Below are 26340 nucleotides of genomic sequence, written 5' to 3'. Positions count from 1 at the left end.
ACAGCCTGAAATAGTCTGGCATTTGCCTTTCCAGCCGGCAGGCTGCCAGACCCAGGAGTGTGTAACCACCCAGCCTAACAAAGCAAAACTATTTTTACCTTGGGGGGGCCCAAGAATGCAACCCCACCCCGCCCGGCGGCCTGAGTCAGTCACCAGCAAAGGCTGGTCTCCTGTAGGCGGCAAAGGGAAGCAAACAGCTGGGTCCCTGGGGTACCAGTGTCCCTGGCAGGCATGCCGGGTGTCCCAGAGAGTCCTGGAGTGCCCCGCCCCCCGCCTTCTTCTCTTAGCTGGGAACTAGGAGACCAGAATTCTCACTCAGAGAGTTTCTGAAGTCATCGCACAAGAAGCAGTAGGGTTTAGTTTAATCCTCTACTATGATCTGCATAAAAGCAGTATTGCTAACAGTAATGACCCACTTTCTGAGATTCTACTGGATGTCGGGCACTGTGCTGCCTACTTTACATGCGCCATCTCTTAAAGTCGTATCTCTGTGAGGAATGGCCCCATTTTTCAGATGTGGAAACTGAGGCTCAGGGAGGTTAAGTGACTTGCTCAGGGTTAACCAGCTGGGAAGTGGTTTGGCCTCAGACTTATTGGCTGCACCGTGGATGCCCCTGTTACCCGGCTCATTGCCTGTCCAGGCAGGAGAACAAGAACAGGGAGGAGTCAGGGGGCCTGCCTTAGTCCTGATGTTACCCTTGACCTGGACAGTGAATCTGTGGCTTCTTCATGCCTTGGAGTTCCTATGGGGGTAATCATGCCTGTGCTCCTGGCCATGAAAACAAGGAGGATGGAAACAAGGCCTATGAAAACAAGGAGGATGGAAAGAGACTTTAGAGAGCCACAACAGCATATTAATGCCAGCCCATGATGCCCACACACTCGAGGCTGAGTTGTCACCACACCAATTCTCCCCTGAGTAAGGGGGAGGTGAGGGGTCAGAATCCTGCAGAGCTGAATCCTCCGCAGGTTACCTTAGAGGAAGCTTATGTTCCCTGCTTCTCTCCCTGCCCCATCCCCACCTCTCTCTGTCTAATTCTCCTCTCTCTCTTCCTTCCTTCTGTACTCACCTCTTGGTAGGATGTAGCAGAAAGAGCCTGGTCTTTGGAGTCCACCTTTGTTCGCTCCTCTTCTCCATCCGTCTAACTCTCCCTGTCCTCCAGTGTCCAGCTCCAGCCCCACCTACTCCAGGAAGCCTTCCCTGACTTCCTTTGCTGCCCAGAGCAGTGTGGGGGTACTTTTCATCTGACCTCCTGTCTCACCTCCTCTATCTGTAAATACGGGGTCTCTCGGGCGAATTGGATTGTCAATGTTAGAGACATTTCAAGGGTCCAAGCCAAGCCTTCCCAACTGGATCGAAAACTTCTTGAGGGTAGGGGCTGAATCTTGTGCTTGTCTACATCACTTTCTATCCCTCCCCTGCCCTCAGATCTTCAGTGACATCCTCCTGCACACAGGATCCAGTATCCATCCGCCCACCCATTCAGCAAATACTCAAGTGCAATGTTAGGGTGTGGCGACACAGTGGCCAGGACCCAGAAGTCTGGCTAAGGAGGGAAGCAGTCACAGCTACCACAGGATGGTAAATCCTGTGAAGGAGGAGGCAGAAAGGTTTGGGGCACCAGAGAAATCCATAGTCAGGTCATGGCTCTGCCACTTCCCAGCTGGGGGAGCTTGGGTCAAGTCTGTTCCCTCCCTGTGCCTCAGTTTCTCCATCTACAAAGTGGAGATAGTCATGATTCGCGGTCACAAGGTTGTAGTGAGGACTAGGTGAGACGGTGTGTGTCAGGCACCTGGCCCTTTCCCCCTTTCTATCACACTTCTACTCGGGCAGGGCGACTTTGTGGAAAGGCTGTTTCTGCACCTCTGGGTACCTGTTGCTGGTTGTGGGGAGCTTGGAGCGTGGGAGTTGAAATGATCAGGTTGTGTACCAGTTTGGTCCTAAATATGCTCTGAATCACCCTTCCAATCAGTCAACCCTTTTCGTTTCTCTCCTGCCTCTGGTCTGTACCGTATGTTTTGGTAAGGGGGCAGTTTCTAGCAGTCTGCCTTCCCTGGTCCAGCCTCCAGCCTCACCCCGCGAGCGGACAAACCACAGCCCAGAGAAGGGGCACAGAGCCAGCCAGGTCACATTTAATGTTTGGATCCAAACTCTGGTTCAACTGATTGCTTTTGTTCTCCTGATGGCAAGATTGCTTGGGGCCTGACTGCTCGTATCCCCTGACCGCCCTCCCCCCCAGATTTCCAAAGGACCCCCACCCCTCCCCTGGCCTGCACACACTATTCCAAGAGGTCTCATTTCCCATGTGTTGTCGGAATACAAATACTAGAACTTGTCCTGGGCCAGACCTTTTGTTCCCTTTCCTGCAGACTTGTTGATGGGAAAATTAGCTGTTTAGTAGGAGACAAAAAAAGAGGGAGGGTGTGTTGCCAGATTTGGGGTTTCTCAGTCCTGAGCCTAAATACGAAGCTTTTTGAGTTGTGTGTTCTGCCCGCACTCTGTCTTTCTCGTAAAATCTTATTTCCTTGACCATTGTTGAAGTGGGACACACATTATGATTAAAAACAAAAACAAAATCTTGTTTTCATAGCAGCAAAGGCTTATATTTAGTTAGAAAAATATCCTTTTGAAATTCAATTTCCCCTGCTCCCCGGTGGTGCAAGGGGAAGGAAAAAAGTGGAGAAATCTGAAACATTTCCCCGGTGTCCTGAACTTGAAAAAGAGCAGAGTGGGCTTTCCGAATCGAGGTCTGTGTCTGTTTCCCTCCCCCGGCCCCAATGTGCGTCAGAGATCTGGGTCTTCGGCTTCGGAAACCATCAAGTGTTGCCTCGGAAAAATGCTGTGTGGTTCTGAGGCTGTATGAGTAGGCTGCCTGATTTGCTGTGAACAAAAAAATGGGCAGTGTTTTCTCTCCACGCAGTCAGCTTGAAATGTCAGTCAGGAAACCTGCCTGAGGCGTGTTGGGGATTCTAAGGAGTTTGTGTGTATAACTAACTCCAAGGGAATATTTTCAATGTAGAGACACGTAGTGTGGACTGATGGGGCAGGTGGGGCAAGTCAGGGGAGCATGTCCCTGGCACTACCTCTGCTACCCACTCACTGTGACCTTGAGGTGGACACTCAGTGTGACCTTGAAGAGAGCATTCACTTAGTGTGACCTTGGGAAGCCCATTCATTGTGACCATCAGAGACTGTTCACTGTTAACTTGGGGAGACCATTCAGTGTAACATTGGAGGGACCGCTCACTGTGACTTTGGGGAGACCATTCATTCATGTCACCCACTGTGAACCTGGGGAAGTCCTGGACTGAAACACTGAGGTGTTCACATTTTCCCCTGAGCCCGGCATCTGTCCGTAAAATGAGGCAGTTACAGCACTTCTGTTTTTCCTAATCCACCCTGTGGAAAAATGCACACATGTGCAGGCATGTGTCAAGGACTTTTTTTTTTTTTTTTTTTTTTTTTTTTTTAGTAAATCACGATGCTTTTTGTAATTGCAAAAAATAGGAAACAATTTGGGAGTCCATCAAGAGAAGCATGGTTGTTGGGGCGCCTGGGTGGCTCAGTCGGTTAAGCATCCGACTTCAGCTCAGGTCACGATCTCGCGGTCTGTGAGTTCGAGCCCTGCGTCGGGCTCTGGGCTGATGGCTCAGAGCCTGGAGCCTGCTTCCGATTCTGTGTCTCCCTCTCTCTCTGCCCCTCCCCCGTTCATGCTCTGTCTCTCTCTCTGTCTCAAAAATAAATAAACGTTAAAAAAAAAAAAAAAAAAAGAGAAGCGTGGTTGAATACATCACAGCACATTCCTACCATGGAAAGCTGTGACATATTGGAAATGGATTGGGCTGGGATGCCATGGGCAATTCCCACAAACGTAATGTTGAATGAAAGAAGCCAGACACAAGAGAGGCTTGCGGTGTTCTACGCTATAGCTGCCCCCCTGTCGTGCCCCCCCCCCCCCCCGGCTCAAATCCAGCCACTAAAGCCTTAACCAGGGCTTGGTACAATGCCATGGTAGTTGGGGGTGGTGCCTTGAGGAGGTGATTAGCATTAGATTAGGTCATAAGGGTGGGGCCCTCATCATGGGATTAGTGCCCTTATAAGACCAGAGAGCACCCTTGCACTTGCTCTCCGCGCCCCCTCCCCTCACCATGTGAAGACACAGTGAGTAGCTGGCTGTCTGCAAGCCAAGGAAAGCACTCCCAGAGCCCACCATGCCAGTGCCCTGATCTCAGATTTTCAGCCTCCAGAAGGGTGAACAAATAAACTTCTCTTGTTTAAGCCACCTGTCTATTGTCATGGCAACGCCAGCTGGCTAATGTAAGTACCTAGTATAAGAAGTTCAACAACTTCCAAGTATATCAAGCTTAACAACACACAAAACCAAGCTGTGGCCAAGTTAGGGGAGCGGTTACCCTTGGGGCAGGGGCAGGGCTGGGGCGGGGGGTGAGTACTGGAGAGAGGCTTTGGGATCTGGTCGTGTTTTGTCCTTGATCTTACTGTTGATCACACGAGTGCTTTTACCTTGTGAAAATTTATCATTCATGCTTGATATTTGTGCATTTTTATGATATGTGTTATATTTCGGTAAAATTTACAAGAGAAAAGAACTCATCCAAAAAAAAAAAAAAAGAATGATTACCAATAAAAAGAAAGGCTCATGACTCATATTTCAGTCATTCTCTGTGATTGGTATCTACCCCAGTGCCTGGACTTATAAGTGTACAGTAAAAGAAAAATTTGCTACAAAATTTACAAAAATGAACAGAGTAAAACTATGTATGCTGACACAGAAAGCTATGTGATACATTTTGTGTTTACTAAAATGTATGAAGTAATATTTATAATATAATGTCATTTATGGTTTAAAAAATTCTAAGTGTATGTACAGAGATGTGCAGATCTAGATATAAATTTTTACATGGACATTTTAGGTGGGGAGTCACTAATTTTTAACTTTTATCTTTTGTGGGTTTGATTTTTTTCACAGCATTAAGGTATTTCTTTTGTAGATATAAAAAAGAATAGTGATGAGAAATAAAAGAGGAAAGCAAGTGAACAGTTTGGAGCAGATGATGTCTGAGGTCCCCTTTTCGCGCTTTGGGGTCTATGATTAATGTACACCTTTGCACCCAACAATAATAATGGTTTCTGTTGTGTGGCACTGAATCTCCATTTATGTGTGTGTGCGTGTATGTGTGTGTGTGTGTGTGTGTGTGTGTGTGTGTGTGTGTGTGTTTAATCTAGATCCAAGGCATTCAGCCTTGTCCATTCATGTAGCTGTTGTTCTGGGTTTTTGCTGTACATTCTTTCTGTAAGTCAAGTTTGACATCTGGAAGCAAGGTGTAATGGATGTGCCGTAGGATGGCCATTCAGGGAGCAATTCCCAGCCCGCACCCCTCCCACCTCAGGAGATGCCAGTCACAAGCTCATATCTATCAATATGCTCATATCCATATCCACCCTGTGGAGAGTGGTGTGGAAATATGGGGGAGAGAACAATTGGTTCTGCCCAGGGAAATCAGGGAGGGCCTCCCGCAGGAGAGGGCATCTGGAAGTGGTCCTTGGAGGATAAGTAGGAGTTTGACAGCAGATAATTGAGGAGGAGGATGTTCCAAGTGAAGGGTACAGCACACACAAAGGCTTGGGGTCATGATGGCTTGGATGTTGGGGTCAGGTAGGAGGGTAGTGTGACCAAGAACTCATGACATGGGTCAGTAGAAAGTGTGAGGGTTAAGGCTGGAAAAGCTGTTTGGAGCCACACCGAAGATTTGGACTTCATGGTGATGATAATAGGGAGCCATAGATGGTCTGAAGCAGATTTATGCACATTGAAGTGAGGCAGGAGGGAGATTTTGATCCTTCTGTTCTTTTCTCTCTCTTACCCTCCCTTCTAGAGAGGGAGCCTCTGACCAGTAGGAATAAAGACAGTCTTGGTAGACATTATAAGTTGGCAGGATTATGTTGGGAGACGCAGTTGACACAAAGGTTTGCTGCCTTGTGAATGTTTTATGTGGAGGAAGGGAGGGCCGGTGAAGCCATGCACTTTCTGAGTCCAGAAGCTACGCCTGTGACTCAGGGAGACCTTGAGACCCTGGGGTGAGTGTGAACAGGTTGAGCAGAGGCAGGAGAGCAGAGAGAAGGGGCCCACGTGGGCTCCATATGGTGAAGACTCACCGGGAGAAAAGAGTGTCCCCTTGTAGCATCCTGTGGACCCTGAGTGTGCTCATGCTTGGCTGGTCATCGATTCTCCCTACTGTGATCTGACCGTGGCTGGTCCCCACGGAGCACATGCTCCTGGGTTAGAGCTCCTCCCCCTGGGCACTGACACTGCGCAGCAGGTGAGAGGAAGCGGGGCACAGCGTGGGGGCTGGTGGGGGAGGGACAGAACCGGGCAGTCCCTGCAAAGATTCCGGAGAGATCGGCAGGAGGCATCCACGGTGAGGAGAGGCAGGAATTGAGGATAACTAGAGGGTTCCAGTTTGTGGCTGGCGGCGGTTGTGCGGTGGGCCAAACAGAGGCCAAGGAAGGGAGGGGCTGGCCGGGGAGGAAGGTAATTAATCAAAGTCACGGCAGCACATCTAGCTTAGGGCTGTGTCTCCAACTGACAAAAGACAGGAGGCCCAACATCAGGGCAGAGAGGAGAAATAATTTCTGCCATTTTTGCCTTCACTGGAAGGCCCCTTAATGGGGCTATGTCTGTTATCACTTGTGGCTCCAGTACCCATCAAGGTGTCTACAGGGAGTTAAAGCTTGTTGATGATGATGATGAGTGAAAAAAGGCCCAGTTCCTAGTCCCAACCAGCTCCTAGCTCCCTGTGTGGCCTTCAGAAGTCACTTCACATCTGGGGACCTCAGTGCAAAGCATGAAGCACATCTTTCCTAGAAGAAATCCTAGACTATGACTTGCCGCTCACTGCCATGTGACCGTGGGCAAATCCCTTCCCTTAGCCTGGCCTCAGTTTCCCCAAGTGTTTGGTGAGGAGGTAGGGCAAGGGGATTTCAGAGGTGCCAGCACAAGTTAATGACCCATGATGATGACCCTCTCCTGGCTGCTTCCCTTTCTTGCTGGCTAGTGGAGGGAGGCACAGGCTGGACCCTGAAGCACTGATGACAGAAGCATCCCTCTGTGTCCCAGTGCTGGGGATTAGTGCTGTCCCGAGACCTGGGAAGGCTGGTGGTGACTCACAAAGCAAACTGAATTTGTGGTTGAAAATTTAAGTGACCAAGAGGACTGGCCTTTTCAAATTCCAAATTGGGTTTGGAGACCAACGGATTGGATTAGTAGGAAGGGACAGAGAAATGGACAGATAGCTCCATGTGTGTCGACTAGCTGGCGGGCAGCCTTGCTCAGAATGAGATGAGCATTTCTGACTTTTGCTGAAAACAGACCACTCTGTTCTCCTTGCCTGCCAGGAACCAGGAATGAAAACCTCCCCCAGTTTTTAGCCCAGATAGGACAACAGCCAGGCCACAGAAACTGGTCCTCGGCTGTACCTGAAGCAGTCTGGCTGGTCATCACCTTGGTCCTGCTCAAGAGCCCTGTGAGTTACGTCTTTTAGAGTCATGCCACAGACTGGATCTTCAGCTGTCACCAGCCAGTTTTCCGACCCCATGGGGACAAAGCTTTCCTTATTTCCAGCTTCTGGAAGCCTTAGTTCAGCATTTAGGGTCAAGTGAATTCTCTCCTGCCATCCCTTAATGAGGTGCTCAGAGACTGGGCTCTTCTGTTGTTGAAAATGTGAAAGTCTACAAACAGAAACTGATATTTAAAAAAATTTTTTTTTTAGTTTATTTTTGAGAGAAAGAGAGAGAACAGGGGAGGGGCAGAGAGAGAGAGGGAGAGAGAGAATCTCAAGCAGGCTGTGCTGTGTCAGCACAGAGCCCCACATGGGGCCTGAACTCATGAACTGTGAGATCATGACCTGAGCAGAAATCAAGAGTCAGATGCTCAACTGACTGAGACACCAGGGTGCCTCTGATATTTAAAACTTATTCATGGCTCTCTCTCTCTCTCTCTCTCCCTTTCTCCCTCTCCAGATGATGGAACAAACTCATCTTTGGAGAAGTCTGCTCAGAAGTCCAGAAATAGGATGATAAAGTCCCTTTATGATAATGGAGACTGTGATTTCCCCAGCTGGGTTCTGGGAAGTCAGTCTGCCTGGTTCTAGAGACCTACAGACAGGGCCTCGCTAATGTCCATGAGGGGAGGGGCGAGGAGCAGAGGCCTAGAGGAGGTGAAGGAAGGGGAGAGCATCAGACCAGGGTGGCACAAGTGTGTACCCAGCATATTAGTGCAATGGTGAGCATTCCTTGGCAACTTCCAGAAAGACCTGGGCGGGACGCTTGTTGAAGTGTGACTTTCCTGTTGTCAAGGTGACAGAGGTTCAGACGATTATCACTCAGCCAGAAAAGGGCAGGGTGGAAGAGTGACCTTCTAGAAGGCTGAAGAATTGCAGGAATCGTTCCTCCATTGTTTTCCTAGTCAGCGAGGAAGAACACCAGGTGGCCAGACTTCCAGGGACCAAGCTGTTTTCTGATGGGAAGACCACGTCACGGTGGTCGCCTTCCCCCCAGCTTCTTACAGTGACACATCACAATTCACACAGGTGTTTGTAGTTTCTACCTTAGGGCCTTAGTGCCAACAGATCTTGCTCGAATCCTGGGTTTGCCGCACGTGAGCTGTGTGACCTTAGTTAAGTCACTCACCTTCTCTGAGTCCCTTTTTTTTTTTTATCTATAAAGAGAATATTATCTACCTTATGGGTTGTTGTGAGGGTTTAGGCGGGAAAGCACCCATGAAAGCGTACCCCTCCATTGCTGGCATTTGGGAGGCATCAGAAGACCTCAGTGTCACTGTCTCTGCAGTCAGGCGCCTGTGACTTGAACCCAAAGGGATGTGCCAGCTTCCCTGGCTCTCAGGGAGAGGGGGGTGCTTGGGTGCAGCGTTCCAGGAACCTCTCGCTTGGGCAGACTTCTTATTTGTGTCAAGACCATTCTCTTCCACTCCATCCTTGGTTCCGGCCATGGGCACTGCTGGTCTCCATCCAGCCAGCCTGCAGATAAGCCAGGAACAATGTTATCGCAGCTGCCAGGCCCTTTGGGCAGAATTCCTTTGTTGGGCAGTCTTGGCTCCTGCGGGGGGTTCTGGGTGGATTCGGGTTTAGACAAAGTGCTGAGAGGGTCTGGGGCAGGGCCTGGCTCCTAGTAGATGCTCAGTGAGTGTTCACTGGGTGACTAAGTGACGGAGAGCCCTATCAGATGGGGGGGCGAGACCTTCATCTGGAAAGGGCAAGACTGGTTTTGGAACCAGTGCTCGCGTGTCACCGCATGGCAGGGGGGCAAGGCAGGACGGGAATTAGGAGGCCCCAGGCTGCCTCCTGACTGTGTGGTCCTGGACAGCTCACTTCATCTCTTCAAGCCTTTTGAAAACATCTGTGACACACATACAAATAAGAGTAAGAGACTCTGTCATGTGGAAAGAAGCACAACAGTTTGTAAACTGTGAAGTGCTGTATAAATAGGAAACAACAAGTGTTGATGAGGATGTGGAGTAACGGGGGCCCTGTTGGTGGGAACGTAAAACGGTGCAGCTGCTGTGGAAAGTAGCACGGCGGTTCCTCAAAAAACTAAAGATAGAGCGACCATGTGATCCAGCAGTTCTGCTTCTGGGCATATACCCAAAAGGTCTGAAGGCAGGGTCTTGAAGAGATACTTGCACACCACCCCTGTTCACAGCAGCGTGATTCACAGCAGCCCAGAGGTAGAAGCAACCCGGATGTCTGTCAGTGGGTGAACGGATAAAGAAAACGTGGTCTGTACATACAAAGGACCATTATTCAGCCTTAAAAAGGCAGAAAACTCTACTATGTGCTACCGTGTAGATGAACCTTGGTGAAATGAGTCAGGCACAAGAGGGCAAATACTTTATGATTCCGCCCTATATCTGACGTACCGGGGTCCTCAAATTCCTAGAGACAGAAAGTAGAACGGTGGTCGCCAGGGGTTGGCGCAGAGGGGAATGAGGCGTTGGTGTTCGAAGGGGACAGAATTTCAGCTGAACATGAAGGAAAAGTTCTCAATATGGATGGTGGTGATGGTTGTAGAGTGTGAATATACTTCATGGCACTGAACCATACACTTAAAAATGGTAAATGGGGTAGATTCCCTGTTACGAGAAGTTTTCCACAATAACCTTTTTAAAGTGCTTTACAACCATCACCACCATTGTGACAATACCTTGTCTTGACTGGAGTTGAGCCTTTGCACTTGCCTACCTGTAAAAAATGGCCGAATCCTGAATAATTTAAAATTCTGGGTGAACTCCTGATGCCATCAACTTGTCAGCAGATGGTTATGCATCTGTATTTGAGTGTCCTGGGGTTACTCAGCCTGGGGCTGCCACCAACTGAGGCAACAGCTGTAACTCTAAAATGCTTTCCCAATTCTCATCGTGGTTATTGCCTTCACCCCCATAGGACTGGTGCCCTTGAAGGAGGAAAATGAAAACCCATGGGTTGATAAGAGAATGACCCCTCTACAGTACCTAGCTCACTATTATGTCTTCATCTTGAGCCCAAGAAAGTGCCCCATCCCCCCCCATGAAAAGAAAAATCTAAGACAGATGGTGAGGTAATCACCTTACACATCTAGTGGTTGTATCTTAAAATGACTCTTGTATGAAAGAAGTTGGAATGCTGGATTTACCCTGAGTGGGTTCCTTATATCGGTGTTTTTAAAAATGTAGGCAACCTGAATTGGACTTACTTGGGGCTCTGGTAAAAAGAGACACACAATCCAGGGTTCTACCTCACACATACTTGATGAGGATTTCTGGGGGTGGAGCCTGGGAATTTATATTATTTACAGACCACTTCCTACCGACTAAATTAAGAAACAAGAGCCCAGGGCCAGCCCAAGTGAGTTTATTAGGAAGCCTGGGAGACACAGCGGAGACCCCGTTTTGGGGGGAGAAAAAACAGTGGTGGCCAGCAGGAGCCTGAGGTTTAGTAGTAGGGAATTGGCAAGCAGGGGGCTTGGCTAACTGATAATTTCTGATAATTTCTTTAGTCTCAGAAGACGCAGCTTCTGCTCCCTTTTTGTTAGAATCTACAAATGGTAGTTTCTTTCTCTCTCTCTCTCTCTTTTAAAACATTTTGAGAGAGAGAAAAAAATAAAACAGAGTGTGAGTGGGGGAAGGGGCAGAGAGAGAGAGGGAGACACAGAATCCGAAGCAGCTCCAGGCTCCAAGCTGTCAGCAGCACAGAACCCGATGCGGGGCTTGAACTCACAAACCGGGAGAGCATGACCTGAACTGAAGTCGGACCCTTAACCAAGTGAGCCACCCAGGCCCCCAGAGATGGTAGTTTCGATAGACGTATTGTATGCTGGGAAGGCAAATCTGTATTCAGAGTATCTGTTTGTTTCAGAAGAACAAAGCGCTACTCCTTCCATGATGGAAGTGGTTAAATGTAATCAACTGGCCACCAGCCAGCTGGCTAATCACCTCAGAGAGTGGTGCCATATTGGGACCAGTGTTGCTCTTTGCTGCTGGCAGACTGAGCATTTAGCTGTAGCCAGGCCAGCACTGCTGAGTGGAAGCCCACGCACAACCTCCAACCCTGTCACTCTGACCCTCCAGGCAATGACAGCAGTGGCTGTCATTTGCCTGTGACACAATTGGGTCATGTCATCAACTTGATTACTGAAGTCCCCCTCTGCTGAAGTTGGTGAGCAGCAACATGGGACATGGGATATAAATCTCTTCATATTCCTTATCCATTCAGAGAAATCTATCAGTATACCTCTTCCTCAAACCTCCTGTCACCAACTTTCCGGTGATGTTCCTCCCAGAGTTCCTGACCATCCCGTTAAACCCTTTTCCATAGCCCCTTGGTGTAGACCCTTCCCTTGTGGCCATTTCTTCTTGCAGGCAAAATGCACAGCCAGGTGCATTGTTAACAGTTCTTCCCCATCACCTGTCCACAGAATTTCGCGTCACCTGTCCTCCAGGGATGCTCCAAAAAGGGTCATTTGGGCTTTGAACACAGTTACACCAGCTCTGAAGCCATTTCTGTTAACATTGTATTACTGCCCACTTTGTGTAACTGTCATGCTTCTGCTTGAATCTTCAGAGAGGCTCAATCAAACAGAAGGAAGCTTTACACTTTACTCACTAGACAGATACTCCTTTTGGTAAGTTGCAGATGATCCCCCATTGTGGACCAGCTCTCAGCATGCCTGCTCATCAGTGAGTATCCTGAGAGTCAATTCTGCCACCTCCTCCCCCATGACAGCTGTTTAAACACTCGAAGGTATTTGTTAAACCCTCCTATTTCTCTTGCCATCATATTCAACTGCAGTCATACAAGGTGACTTCTTGACTTCCTTCTAAAGCCTCTACCGCCCTGACATGTTTCCCTGAGCCACAACATACCCTCCAGACCCAGAGACCATCCAGTAAGGTTACATAGACTTTGTTTCCAAGAATAAACAAGGTTCGCAGTCAGAAATGAATGGGTGGAGTCAACTCTTGGACAGCTCTGTTCGTCCAGCAAATGTTTCATGAGTACTTACCATGAGTAGAAGGGACAGTGATGGATCATACCCATGGACCGCTGAGGACTGGTTCAGGAAGAAGAGCTCTAAGGAACCCACTTCCTGATATCAATGGCAGTGCTACAGAATGACTGTAAGAAGCCTGTCTTCATGCACACAGTTCATGCCTGTCTTCTCCTACCCAAAGCCCCTTTGATACAAGCAGGAGGTGGGAACCAGTATTAGCTTTATGCTGGCCTGGGTCCTAGAATTAGTGAAGCCTGTTCCCGCTGACACCACGAATAGTGGGTGGCAATGGGTATATTATTTGCTGTCAGTCACTCTAGCACATGGTTACAGACAGCTTTCCTGTCTTGATGGTTAAGCAAGATTAGAAAGGTCTAGTAGTTGCTTTATTCATCTTCCATGTATTTTAAGAGATGTTTATTAACATGTGCAGCAAGGGACTATCACCCTCTTTGGTCTGCACTCTCATTCTTAAGATACAACTCATGGTTATCTGCATTTCTGCAGGCTCCAGATTTCTGGTGTCTAATACTCAACTCTATTTAACATTCTGTTCCTTCTGTTTGCCATTTAAATAATTTCCTATAGTTGTTTCTTTCAAATGCTGCAGAGGGATTTAGGCAAGCATATATTGATGCTTATAAAGTACTTGAGGTATAATAGTGGTATATTATTTTAGTTAACCCATGAGTAGTCTATCTATCTATCTATCTATCTATCTATCTATCTATCTATCTATCTACTTATCTATCCATCCATCCATCCATCCATCCATGTATCCATCATCTATCAGTTGTGTTTAGGCTCAAATACACACACACACACACACACACACACGCACACACACACACAGACACAGACGCAGACATAGATACACAGACACAATATGTTTAGAGTAAAATATATGCACACCCAGGCACACACATTCATGGTAATCCTGTTACTATGGAGTCAGTTCTACAAGCACTGAAAAACTGCTTACTGTATAAAGGTATTAAAAGACTATATCCAGTAGGGCACATACAGTGTCCATAAAAAAAAAGACTATTTTTCAGGATCTGGGTCTTTCTCATGCACATGCAGTAATGAAACTTACATAACTCTCAAATTTAAGAAATTCAGTGCCCCTGCAAACCATAAAAACCTATTTGAGTCATCTGCCTGTGTTTAAGAAGCATTTGCCAAGTTGTTGCTACTGCTTCTTTACTTTTATTACTGCCACTAGCATTCTGTTGGGGGTAGGCAGTGCGTGATGAGGGTGAAAGAGGCACAGAGAGAGACCAAAGGTACTTTGTGGGGTCCCTTTAAGCCATCAGTGTGTACATTGTGGCCATCCAAGACAGGCCGCTGGCAAGTCGGTCACAATGCTTCCCTTGGTGAATGCAGTAGTCAGTTTTCACTGAGGAGAATCATGGTACAACCCCACAGCCATTGCTGGCCTGGGCAAGTGGGGTATGGGGTGCTTGCTTTGCCCTACGGAGCAAGGCTTCACTGGCCAGAGGTGTGGGGGGTCACTGCCAAGGATGCAGGGCAGGTGGCTCCAGCTTACAGCTGTCTGCTTCCACCTCCAGGAGACCCAGTCTAGGTGTTCATTGTGTAGATTCATCCAGAAGAGAGGAGTGGTCCTCTAAGCATTGGGTTGAGGTTTCAAACTCCAGTGCAAAAGGCTCTGGAAGAGACTTTGAAAAACCCACAGATACTTCACAGGGGGCTAGGCTGGTGTGGTGAGAGCAGTGGCCATGCAGCCTGGGTTTGAAGCTGGCTCTGTCTGCTACGTACTGCATGGCTCCACCTCATGATCCGAGCCTCACTGCTTCCCCAGTGAGAGGAGGAGGTCAGAGCTTGAGACTTCAGAGACCCCACCCGTATCTTCTCTCCCCCTAGGGGAGGTAACCTCTGTGTGCTCTTACATTTCTCTGTATCCCTTCCCCTGTCACCCCACGACACTTAGAAGCCTGCCTCCAACACATGAGTAAGCTAGCAGAGTGGTCAAGAGCTCCGACTTGAGAGTCACACAGATGAGGGTTTGAATCCCAGCTCAGAAAAATGGGCACCAGTGGCTAGAGGCACTGTGTAAGAGCCTGGCAAGAAGTTCTTGTGAGTAGGAGCTGCAAGGACCCCTGCAGATTGGGTCCAGAGCAGCAGCTCTGAGGGACACTGTGCTTCCCCGAGATGTTTCCCTCTGTTGTATTCAAATCGGGTAACAATGGGCCTGGCATTCTGGGAGGGCCCGAGGGTGGTCCCTCAGATCCCAGCGGCCTGAGCCCACTGGGAGGGCAGACACCTCCTTGGCTGGACATCTGCACCATGGACAGGGATCTGAGTGAGGACGACAGTAAGTACAGCCGGAGACCTGGGGCGCCAACTTCTGTGGCCAGCGCTGACCAAAACTTTCCCTCTGGCCTCCGTGCTGTGTCGGGTTCTGGGTCTGTGTTGCTGAGGGCATCCTTCCTTCCTTCCTTTTGCATGTAAAGCTTATTTGCAGCCTGTTGGCTGTTCTTCCATTATGCCTCTGGACAGTGGGGGAGGATGGTAACAACCAGGAGAACTCTTCTCCCTGATCGCGGTCCAAGTCTCGTGTTCTTCAATCTTCCTTTCTCTGGCTGACAGACCCCCCACCCCCGCCCCCAGCTACATGTAAGCCAGAATACCTCACTTGGGCTCCGTTCTGAGATGAAGTTAATTTTAAAGAAATGTCATGGATTGTCTTTACTTGTGATCTTCCTCTAGCAAAGAGCTGCTTATTCATTACTGCTTGAGGAACACAGTCCTCATGACCCCAAGGCTGTCATTCCTGGGACAGAAACACAATGCAATCTAAGGACTATTTAAATAGATGAAGAAGGAAATGGCATTTTAGGAAGAAATGTGTGTTTTAAAAATAAGAGGTTTTTGCTCCTGATCTGGAAGGAGCAGTGTGGTAGAGTATCAGATTGGGGGTTGGGAAGCTAGGGTTCAGGTCCTGACTCTGCTGTGTGATCTCAGGCAAGTCATTTAGCCTCAGTTTCCCCATCTATAAAAGGAGATGGGTCAGGAGTTCTTAATTTGAGGAACATGAAGGTGAGGGCAAAATGTTGTATGAATGTACTTTTCTGGGGGGTGGAAAAGTATTCTCACAATTCATTTGAATCCTGGAGAGGCCTGTGACACTAGTAAGTACGTTTTCACAGTTCCTGAACTGGCTGACTTTGAATGTCCTGCACAGGTCCAACACTGCTGTCTTTAATGTAGGCATCTCAAAGCTTTAAGTTTCAGAGCTGAGGTGGGATATGAAATAAACCCATGTGAAATCTTAGAATTTAAATTTTTGTTGGAATCCCTTTTCATATTGAAGTTGGAGACTGTACAGAGATATTTTAGCATGTATTTGGGCAGGATCTGATCTCTGATATATTGGAAATCGTGTATCCATAGTCTTATAAGCTTCTACTAATATTAAAATGCAGTTTTTCCTCTTTAAAACACTGCTCATTAGCAGTCTTGCAATTTATAATCAGAGTTTCTCTTAGTAGCAGTGGGCTTGGTCAGATCTGGATTCACATCCAAGCTCTGCCTCCTGATTGCTGGCTGATTTTGCTCAAGTCACTTAACCTCTCTGAGCTATATTTCCCACAATAAAAATGGAGATCATGTCATCTTGAAGAATTGTAGAAGATTAATTGGATAAAAAGTGCCTACAACATTGCTCAGAATAGAGTAGGCATGGAATAAATGTTGACTCTAGAAAAATTATCAGATTATGTGTCCCAGGGCTTTAAAATTAAACTTGCTATTAATGAAAAATATTATCATCTGTAGTGTTTCTGTTCTGGCATCATGACTTTTGGCAAGCCAGGTGAGAGTAGGGTAAACTCTTCAGTTCCCTTAAAATTCTAAACACTCTGATTCTGTCATAGGGTCCAAACCTCCATGCTGGTTTCCAATATAATTGAAACTTTAGGTCTACTGCAAGGTATGGGATTATCCAGAAAAGTTTTTATTTTTTAATTTTGAAATGTTTATTTATTTTTGAGAGAGAGAGAGAGAGAGAGAGAGAGAGCAAGTGCTCAAGTGGGGTAGGGAGACACAATCAGAGGCAGGCTCCAGGCTCTGAGCCATCAGCACAGAGCCAGATGTGGGGCTTAAACTCATGAACTGTGAGATCATCACCTGAGCCAAAGTCAGATGCTTAATCAGCTGAGCCACACAGGTGCCCCCAGAAAAGTTTTTAGAAGCAACACTGATGAAATCTGAAACTAGGTCAATATTTGCCCAGGTTTCAGAAAGGGAGACTGCTATGGGACTTATGTAATTTAAATGTCCCTTCTTAGGTAAGAGACGGCTGCCCATTTATCCCAATTGAGTTACCCTCCCCAGTCATGAAAATGTTGTCCCCTCAGTTTTTGAGTCTGTAATGTGGGCAGCTTCAGAGAGAGAATATCTTCTAACAGTGACACACTTTGGGACCAAAGTGGGCATGGATAGAGACGTTCTGGGATGTGGCACCCATGTGGCAGTCACCATGAAGACCTCTTAGCACTGCCACCGTCGGCTGCTGAGACACCTCTGACAGCATTCTTGGCTGGAGGCAGCACCTCCCACCATTGGTTGGGACACCAGTGATGGGCTGGTCTCCCTTCCATAGCCGAGGCCATCATGAATTCTTTCGTACATTGAGTTGACATCTCTTTCCTTGTAACTTTTACTCTTTGGTCTGGATTCTGCCCCCCAAGACTACTTAGAACATGTCTCTTCCCTGTTTAAAATAAGAAGTCTTCAGAGTCTTTTCTTTTCTAGCCTGACCAGGTCCTGTTTTTCCGATGGTCCCGGATGTAATTGTGGTTTCAATCTCTCTTCTCTTAGAGGGAGACATCCCAGACCAGGGATGAAGAAGAAAAATCCCCTCCCTTATTCTAAAAACCATATCTCTTATAATAGAACTTATTTTATTACATACCGAGCTACCTCCCAGATTTGGTGTGCAAGAGCCTCTTCAAGTAAGATAAGGTCCCCATAATTTGAGGAGGGGACTGCTGTGATTCTGGACAATAGGACCTAGGTGGCACCTCCTTTCTTCTGGGCACTGATAGCTGGGGAGTGCTCAGAGCAGTGATCTGAGGCCATCAGTGGCCCACTTCCCTTGGTACCCAGGCCAGCTCTGTTCCCAAAGGCTTATTCCTTAGTGTTCCCCCCACCCCAGCTCTGAGTTGGAGACTAGAGACTGGGTTAAGCTCTCAGGATATCTTGGTGGGAAAGATGCTGGACTCCTGGCAGGGGCCCAGCTTCTAGGAGCTTTGGTGACTGACTGTGGGGCCTTAGCGTATGTCACCCATCCCTTAGGATGGAGGCACGGCCACCAGGAGTGCAGGTGCTCCCTGCCAAGTTGGCCCTGTCCTCACAGGGCCCATCTGGTCTTTCTTGTAGACTGTCCTGTTTCTGGAAGGGACTTGTGGTTCCCACAACTCCTAATGGAAAGATAGGGTGTCCCCTTTGGGGAACAAGGAATAAAAACCTTTAATGAAATCATACTGCAGCTGAGAAAGGGTCCCAAGGACCCTCCCAAATCATTGGCAGAGCCTTCTCTTATCCATCTTCCCAAGTGCTCCTGTCAGCAACCAGATTCCCTGAACCCTCTTGTAGGGAAAGAAGACCAGGGCCATAAAAAATAAAGTGACTTCCCCCCCAGACCACACAGTAGGCTAGCTATTTGTTGCTGTGCTCATGGCTGGGGGAATAAGGATGATTCATTGATTTGCCTTCCAAGTGTTTAAAGCCTCGTGGAGGAGGCAGACCCCAGATGGACGTTCTGCAAATAACTCTTGGAAAGCCATTTGGCAGAAACAATGGTAGAGAGTGGAACAGAGGACTGAGGGGCATGGGGAGGGGAACCGCACCCGGGCAGGCTTTGCAGGAGGTCAGGTCTGGGCTGAGCCCAGCCAAAGGGGGTGAGGGGTGTGTGTGTCATGGGCAGGAACAGCCAGAACAAGAGCTGGGAGAAATGGCACGCTGCCTGTGCCAGGGGGAATGCACACATCAGTGTCCCCAGGGGATGAGGCCGCACTTACAAATCCCACCCCCACGTGGCCCTATCTTGGCATGATGACACTTCGACAAAGCAAGAGTTCCACATCCCGGCTAATTGAAAATTCGTAACATTTGCCGGGGTCTCTCCTGACGCACCAGAGGGCCCTGCAGAACACCAGGGAAAACTTCTCCCGGCCTTCTCCCTGTTTCTCTCGATGCTGGCCTCGCTCCCATGGTGGGCTCTGTGTTTGCTCTCCCAAATGTGTTCTCAGTGGCTCCCACCTCAAAGCTCCCACACCCCTGACTCCTCTCTGGAGCCCCAAGCAGGCTCTTCTTTTTGCTTCCCCTTTCTGCTCTGTTCTTTATCCCCACGCTCTCCCCTTCCACAGCAACTGTTTTCCTTCCTCTCACCCTGCTGTGGGCTGTGTGGGGAGGCTTTTCCCCTCAGGACTGAGGAGACTAGAATCTTTTCTTCCTGTCCCGTGGGTACTCTAGGGCCATTTAACACAGGACCTTCTCCGCTAAAGGCAGGAGCTTAGACATTAGCTGTGGGCAGTAGTGAGCCACTGCGGTGTTTAAGAGATGGCATGGCCCAGTCAGGCCCTCCAGTCTTGCTACAAAGACTTTTATTTTTTATTTTTTTTATTAAATATTTTTTAAGTTATTTATTTGAGAGAGAGACAAAGTGAGAGAGAGAGAGAGAGAGGGAGAGAGAGAGTCCCAAGCAGACTCCACGCTGTCAGCACAGAGCCTGATTCGGGGCTCGAACCCACAAACCGTGAGATCATGACCTGAGCTGAAACCAAGAGTCGGATGCTTAACCGACTGAGCCACCCGGGCACCCCCACTATGAAGACTTTTAAATAATAGAGCCAAGTATTTGTTCTTCTTGGCAAAGCAGGATTTTTTTTTCTTTCTTTTCTCTTGTGATCACCTGACTCTCCTGTTTTTATTATTTTCAATTGTGATAAAATACACGTCACATGAAAGTTGCCATCCTAAGCATCTTTAATTGTGCTGTCTAGAGACATTAAATACAGTCCCATTCTTGTGGGAATATGATCACCACCATGCATCTCTCAAGTCCTTTCATCTCTAACCCCTTTAAACAACAGTCCCCCACATACCTCTCCTCTTTGCTGCCAGCCAACCCCATTCCATTTCATGTCTGTGTGGATTTGACCACCTGAGTCTCTCCTGTCCCATCTTAAGTGTACAGATCACAATGCATTTTTGTGCATCGAGTGTATACAGGAAGGGGGTGTTCCCTGTCTTAAAGGGTCTCCCGCCCCTGTTGGAGGCGAGGCGGCAAGGGCCGAAACAAACTAAAGCAAGTTGGCAGTGGAGACATGGCATGATTTCAGTGCTTTTAAGATGATTAGTACTGGAATCTAAGGCAGAAGATGTGGACTCCTTTTTTCCTCTGAAATAAAGGGAATGGCATTTTACAAAGTGGAAGTTAAAGAGGTTTTCCACTAATTATACCTTGCTCCACAAGAAAAATTCCTTTTGACACAAAAGAAAAATAGCTGGCGGCTGGTGAGCACTACCTTAGAGATGCTTTGCAAAGCTTTCTCAGCAACCTCTTGATGACATTTGCACAGAGCAATAGGGTGTTCAGCTAGGTGGAAAGGACCTTGGCTTAGCATTAGGATCTAAGTTTTTGTTTTTAATTTTTTTAACATTTATTTATTTTTCAGAGATAGAGTGTGAGTGGTGGAGGGGCAGAGAGAAGGAGACACAGAATCCGAAGCAGGCTCCAGGCCCTGAGCTGTCAGCACAGAGCCAGACACAGGGGTCGAACCCACGAACCGTGAGATCATGACCTGAGCCAAAGTCGAACGCTTAACCACCTGAGCCACCTAGGCACCCCTGTCTTTTTTTTTTTTTTTAATTTTTTTTAATTTTTAAAATTTCTTATTTTTTTTAGAGAGAGACAGAGAGCAAGCAGGGGTGGAGCAGAGAGAGAGGGAGACACAGAATCTGAAGCAGGCTCCAGGCCCTGAGCTGTCAGCACAGAGCCTGACGCGGGGCTCAAACTCACAAACTGTGAGATCATGACCTGAGCTGAAGTCAGACACTTAACTGATTGAGCCACCCAGGTACCCCAATGGTTGTTTATTTTTGAGAGAGAGAAAGAGAATGAGCAGGCAAGGGTCAGAGAGAGAGGGAGACCCAGGATCCAAAGCAGGCTCCAGGTCCTGAGCTGTCAGCACAGAGCCCGACGTGGGGCTCAAACTCACAAACTGTGAGATCATGACCTGAGCTGAAGTCAGACACTTAACTGATTGAGCCACCCAGGTACCCCAATGATTGTTTATTTTTGAGAGAGAGAAAGAGAATGAGTGGGGAAGGGTCAGAGAGAGAGGGAGACCCAGGATCCAAAGCAGGCTCCAGGCCCTGAGCTGTCAGCACAGAGCCTGACACGGGGCTCGAACTCACAAACTGTGAGATCATGACCTGAGCTGAGGTCGGAGACTTAATTGACTGAGCCACCCAGGCACCCCAGGATCTCAGTTTTAAGTACTCTTTCTTTCTGGCTCTGCTATGAGTGTGTGAGCTCGTTGCCCCATAATCACATCTCTGAGTCTCACCTCGGTCTTCTACGAAGCAGGGAAAACAGTGGTTGTCATGAAGTGCAAAAGAGATCATGCCCACACCATCCCTTTGTGAGCCACGGGACACAATGCATGTATTAGGGTGGGGTGGCTGTGCTGGAACTCGGCCCTGACCCCATGGAAACAGTGACACGGCTTGGGGACCCCCTTCGAAGTGCCCCACGCTGGGCGTCACACAATGACCTGTGACGTCCACGTTCCTGTTGTGCCCGTTGAGATCTGCACAGGAAATGACGCATCTGCCTGTAGGTCAGCCCGGAGTCCTTTATTTTTGTACATAACATAATGGTGAGATTAATTTAGCTCTGACGAATTACTGCTGCCCTGAGAGGTCAGGGTGGCTCCTGGTTGATGGATGGAGCTGTGAGTTTCCCACCTCTCATTCTTCCCCTCTTCCTGCCTCTTTGTTTGGTTTCCAGCTGGACATAGCAGCCATATGGCATTTTTCTGTCTTCTAGCACTGGAGAGTATGGATGCCCCAGCAGACCCCAGACTTCCGGGTGGGCGGGGGGCCTTCCCCGGGGAGAGGGCTATGAAGGTCTTGCCTTTCTTTCTGTGCTCGACATTTTCACCTCTTGTCCCCTGGCTTAAAGGAGCACAAAGAAAGAGGAAGACTCGCCCTCCTCAGGTCCAAGGCATTGAGGAAGCATTTATTAAATGCCAGGCTCGGGGCCATGAGCTGTGTGCACGCTGTCTCATTAGATGGGCACTAATATCGTCTGCCCTGGTTCACAGCCGGGGGTGGGGGTGGGGGTTGATTTCTGCAAGGATGGGTGGCTGGCACAGAGTCACGTAGTGCATGACTCAGACATATCAGAGCCCAGGTGTCCAACCACCAATTCTGACTCCAGACACTCTTGGCTACAGTCCAACCCTGACCTTCACCCTTAATTCTGATAACTGGGCTCACAGGAGCTGCAATGACATGCATGGGCCCTGACGCCAGACAGGTTCAAATTCCAGCCTCCTTCTTTCTGACCCCCTCCAATGTACCCACACAGGTGAGTGTCAAGGGCAGCTCAAGGGCCAAGTCTGACCCGCTGCCTGTTTTTGTAAAGTTTTATTGGAACAAAGCCATGCTTACTCAATTGTGCATTATCTATGGCTGCTTTCTCCCGAGTTGAGTAATTGAAACAGGCCGTATGGCCCATAAAATCTACGGTATTTACTCCCCGGCTATTTGCAGAAAATATTCGCAGATCCCTGGTGGCGAAAATAGCTTAAAATGCTAATAAACTTAGTAGGAGCAAATACTGAGAACCAAGGTATGAATAATAGTTCCTGATGAATTATCATGTTGGGGATTTCAGGACACGTTGGCATACACCATTGTGCAGGCCTGGGATGGTGTCTCCTTGCGTCACACCCACAACTGTCCAAGGTCTCTCACTGGTTTCTGCGCAGAATCATTTGCTTACAAAGTTTAGCTTTCTTGCTCAGAAAGGCACTCTCCGTATCTGGAAACACTCTCCTCTCTCAGCTTCCTTTGTAAATTTCCTGCAAGGAGAAACCTTACAGATGCATATGCATTTCTTATTGTCAGAGGGCTGAGACGGACTCTGAGGGGAGTGGTAGAATGAGATGCTTCATTTGTCTTAATGACACCCCTCCTCCCTCCATTGTTCTCAGCCCACTTCCAAATAGCCTCCGCTGCTCCAATTTACAAGATCTGTTTCTTCTTCTGGACTCTGTTTTTATTAAACTTGAAAGGACAGGACATATTATTTTTATTTTTATAGAGGGAAAGAGCTATTAGGCTTTCAAGAGCTGAAAAAAAAAAAAAAAAAAAAAAAAAAAAAGGAGGGATCTAGGGGGTAAAACAGATCAGCGGTTGACCTGAGTGTGTTCAGTGACTTCATGCAGAGCGAATTTCTTTCCACAGACCACTTATCAACTTACCCTTTTAAAGTCAACTTCCCGTAATCAAATTGGCCACTGGAAAGACAGAGCTGAGTGGTTCTTGTCCCCCAGCATGAGAGCTTCAGGGAATAGGTTTGAGGGGTGGCCAGGTGTGCTGGAGCTGGAGCAAGGAGCGTTTATCCTGCTCTGATTTCACTGCTGTGTATCCTACGAATACTGGAGTAATCTCTCTGAGCCTCAGACTCCTCATGTCAAATGGAGTTAGAAGTCCTGCCTTCTGTATCTCCAGGTGAGAGAGTGGGTGTAGCAACAGGTATGGGGAGGTGCTTTCTGAGTTGTCTAGCATTTCTTGGAGTCAGTGCTTATATTATGCTTTCTTCTGTGCAGTCTCAGGACTATGTGTGTCTCTGCCATAGCCTGGCAGATCAAGCTGAGGTGTTTGGTTTTTTTTTTTTTTTTTAGTTTACTTAAATTTAAATTGGGGCACCTGCGTGGCTCAGGTGGTTAAGTGTCAGACTCTTGATCTCAGCTCAGGTCATATCTCACGGTTTGTAAGACTGAGCCCCGCATCGGGCTCTATGCCTACAGTGTGGAGCCTGCTTGGGATTCTCTCTGCCTCTCAGCCCCCACCTCAAAATAAATAACTAAATATTAACAAAATAAATTTAAATTTTGAGAATTGAAATGCAATTAACATACAGTGTTATATTAGTTTCAGGTGTATAAGGTGAGGTTTTAAAAGCAGATATATAGTGAGTGATTCTTCCACAGGGGTTGCCTCATGGGAAGTAGGTGGGAAGGACGTGGGCTTTGGAGAGCAACGAGCCTTGGTTTGAATCCAGCTGCATCACTCACTGGCTGTGTGATCTGAGGCGAGCCACAGCCTTTCTAAGCCCATTTCCTCATTGGGAGAATGGATAATATTCTGTGTCGGTTTGGGTCATTCAAGAAGCAGATACTAAGTGGCAGATGTGTCCGAGGTCCCTGGGAAACGTATATGGAAGGAAAAGAGGAGAGGAGGGAGCAGGTGTGGGCAGGGACCGTCTGCAGGCTAACCGCAGGTTGGACCCCTGTGAGAGGAGAGAAGGAGGGAAGGAAGGAGCCTCAGACCATGGTGTGGCTCTCGGAAAGTTTTGCCAGGTTTGTGGGGAATCCCAGAGCAAAGATTGCCTGATGTGGGAAAAAAAGGCAGAAGGAAATGGCAGGTAAAATTGAATTTCCTGATAATCTGCAGCCCATTGATGAGTACTTGAGGCAGGCAGAGTATGGCATTTCTCTAGGAACTCCCTACTGTCTTGGTGTTGATGCTTTGCTAGCAGGGAAAACAACCTTGGCCTGGAGGTAGTTAGACCTCCTACACCCTGTGAGTCTTCTTTGGCATGTGAAAATTCTTTTTGAAATTCCCCTTTGACTTTACCTTTCCCAACTCCCAAGTATGTGATTAGTCTCTCCTCACCATCCTGGGGCAGCTCTTCCTGCCCATGGGTCCTGTCCCTATGCTTTAATAAAATCACCTTTTTGCACCGAAGACATCCCAAGAATTCTTTCTTGGCTGTCGGCTCTGGACCCCACCATGACTCCACTGCCCATTAGAGGAAGCTGCACAAAAAACAAGTCTACACCCCAGCGCCTTAAAACAACAACGATTTTATTATAGTTCATGATTTTGTGGGTCAGGAATTTGGGCAGACTCAGCTGGCTGATTCATCTCCTCCTTGTATCATCCATTAGGGTCAGTTTGGGCTGCTGTGACAAAACACCATAGACTTCCTGGCTTAAACAACATGTATTTCTCTAGTTCTGGAAGCTGGGAATTCTAAGACCAAGGCACCCTTAGACCCGGTGTCTGGTGAGAGTCCACTTCCGGCTTGTAAACAGCCACCTTCTCACTGCATGCTCACTGGGGAGAGAAAGAAAGATCCTTGGCCTCTGGGCTCTGTCTTTTCCTGGCAGGGCACTAATCCCACCACATGACCTCATCTAAACCTAATCACTTCCCAAAGGCCCTACCTTGTAATACCATTCAGGGTTTCAACATATGAATTTGGGGGGACATGCAATCCATGACAGGGTCACTCAGTGGTATTCAGCAGGAAGCTGGTCTGGCCTGGCGGGTCTGTGATGGCTTTGCTCGGATGCCTGGTGGCTCGGTAGGATGGTGGAGTGGCTGGCAGGCTGGGCTCCACTGGGCCCCTCTGCGTGTAGGCTTATAGTCTGCCTGTAGTCCATGTGGTCTCCCCAGGAGGGTAGCTGATATATACATGGAAGTTCAGGGCTCATGAGGGAGTGCTCCAAGAGAGTGCTCCAAGAGGGAGTGCTCCAAGAGGGAGTGCTCCAAGAGGGAGTGCTCCAAAAGGGAGTGCTCCAAGAGAGTGCTCTGAGAGGGGGTGCTCCAAAAGAGTGCTCCAAGAGGGAGTGCTCCAAGAGGCATTGCTCCGAGGGGGAGTGCTCTGAGAGGGAGTGCTCCAAGAGGGAGTGCCCCAAGAGAGTGCTCTGAGAGGGGGTGCTCCAAGAGAGTGCTCCAAGAGGGAGTGCTCCAAGAGGCATTGCTCCGAGGGGGAGTGCTCTGAGAGGGAGTGCTCCAAGAGGGAGTGCTCTGAGAGGGAGTGCTCCAAGAGAGAGTGCTCCGAGAGGGAGTGCTCCAAGAGGGAGTGCTCCAAGAGGGAGTGCCCCAAGAGAGTGATCTGAGGGGGGTGCTCCAAGAGAGTGCTCCAAGAGGGAGTGCTCCAAGAGGGAGTGCTCCAAGAGGGATTGCTCCAAGGGGGAGTGCTCTGAAAGGGAGTGCTCCAAGAAGGAGTGCCCCAAGAGAGTGCTCTGAGAGGGGGTGCTCTGAGAGGGAGTGCTCCAAGAGAGAGTGCTCCAAGAAGGAGTGCTCCAAGAGGGAGTGCTCTGAGAGGGAGTGCTCCGAGAGGGAGTGCTCCGAGAGGGAGTGCTCCAAGAGACAAGAAGTAGAAGCTGTGGTCTCTTCATGTTTCCCCCATGTTCCCTTGCTTGAAGCAGCTCAAGCCTGTGAAGGTTCAAGGGGAGGAGATAACAGATACACCACTTGAAGACAGAAGCAACAAACAAGTGTGGCCATCTGTAATTCAGTACCTGTCTCCTAGGGTCGTGGAATATGATCATGTTTCTATATGATCATCTGTCATGGGGGACTGGCACAGAGTAGGTACCCAGCAAACAGGAGCTGCCATTCTGAATGTTTTTCTCATCATTATTATTATCGCTGCTATTATCACACCCCCACCCCGTCCCCGCCTGCCCTACAGATGTGTTGTGTGTCCCATGGTGCCAGAGTGA

General features: G+C 48.4%; 1 protein-coding gene across 1 annotated transcript in view; it reads left to right on the top strand.

Annotated features, from left to right (window-relative positions):
* Positions 1–14869: 14869 nt before the first annotated feature.
* SSUH2 (ssu-2 homolog) overlaps positions 14870–26340 on the top strand; it is a 28591-nt gene continuing 17120 nt past the window's right edge. Inside the window, exon 1 of the mRNA XM_042977193.1 lies at positions 14870–14897. Coding sequence (XP_042833127.1) covers positions 14870–14897 — 28 coding nt within the window. The remainder of the gene's footprint in view (positions 14898–26340) is intronic.

The sequence above is a fragment of the Panthera tigris genome, chromosome A2 (assembly GCF_018350195.1).
Source record: "Panthera tigris isolate Pti1 chromosome A2, P.tigris_Pti1_mat1.1, whole genome shotgun sequence".
Lineage (NCBI taxonomy): Eukaryota > Metazoa > Chordata > Mammalia > Carnivora > Felidae > Panthera > Panthera tigris.
This window is presented reverse-complemented; position numbering and strand designations above follow the sequence as displayed.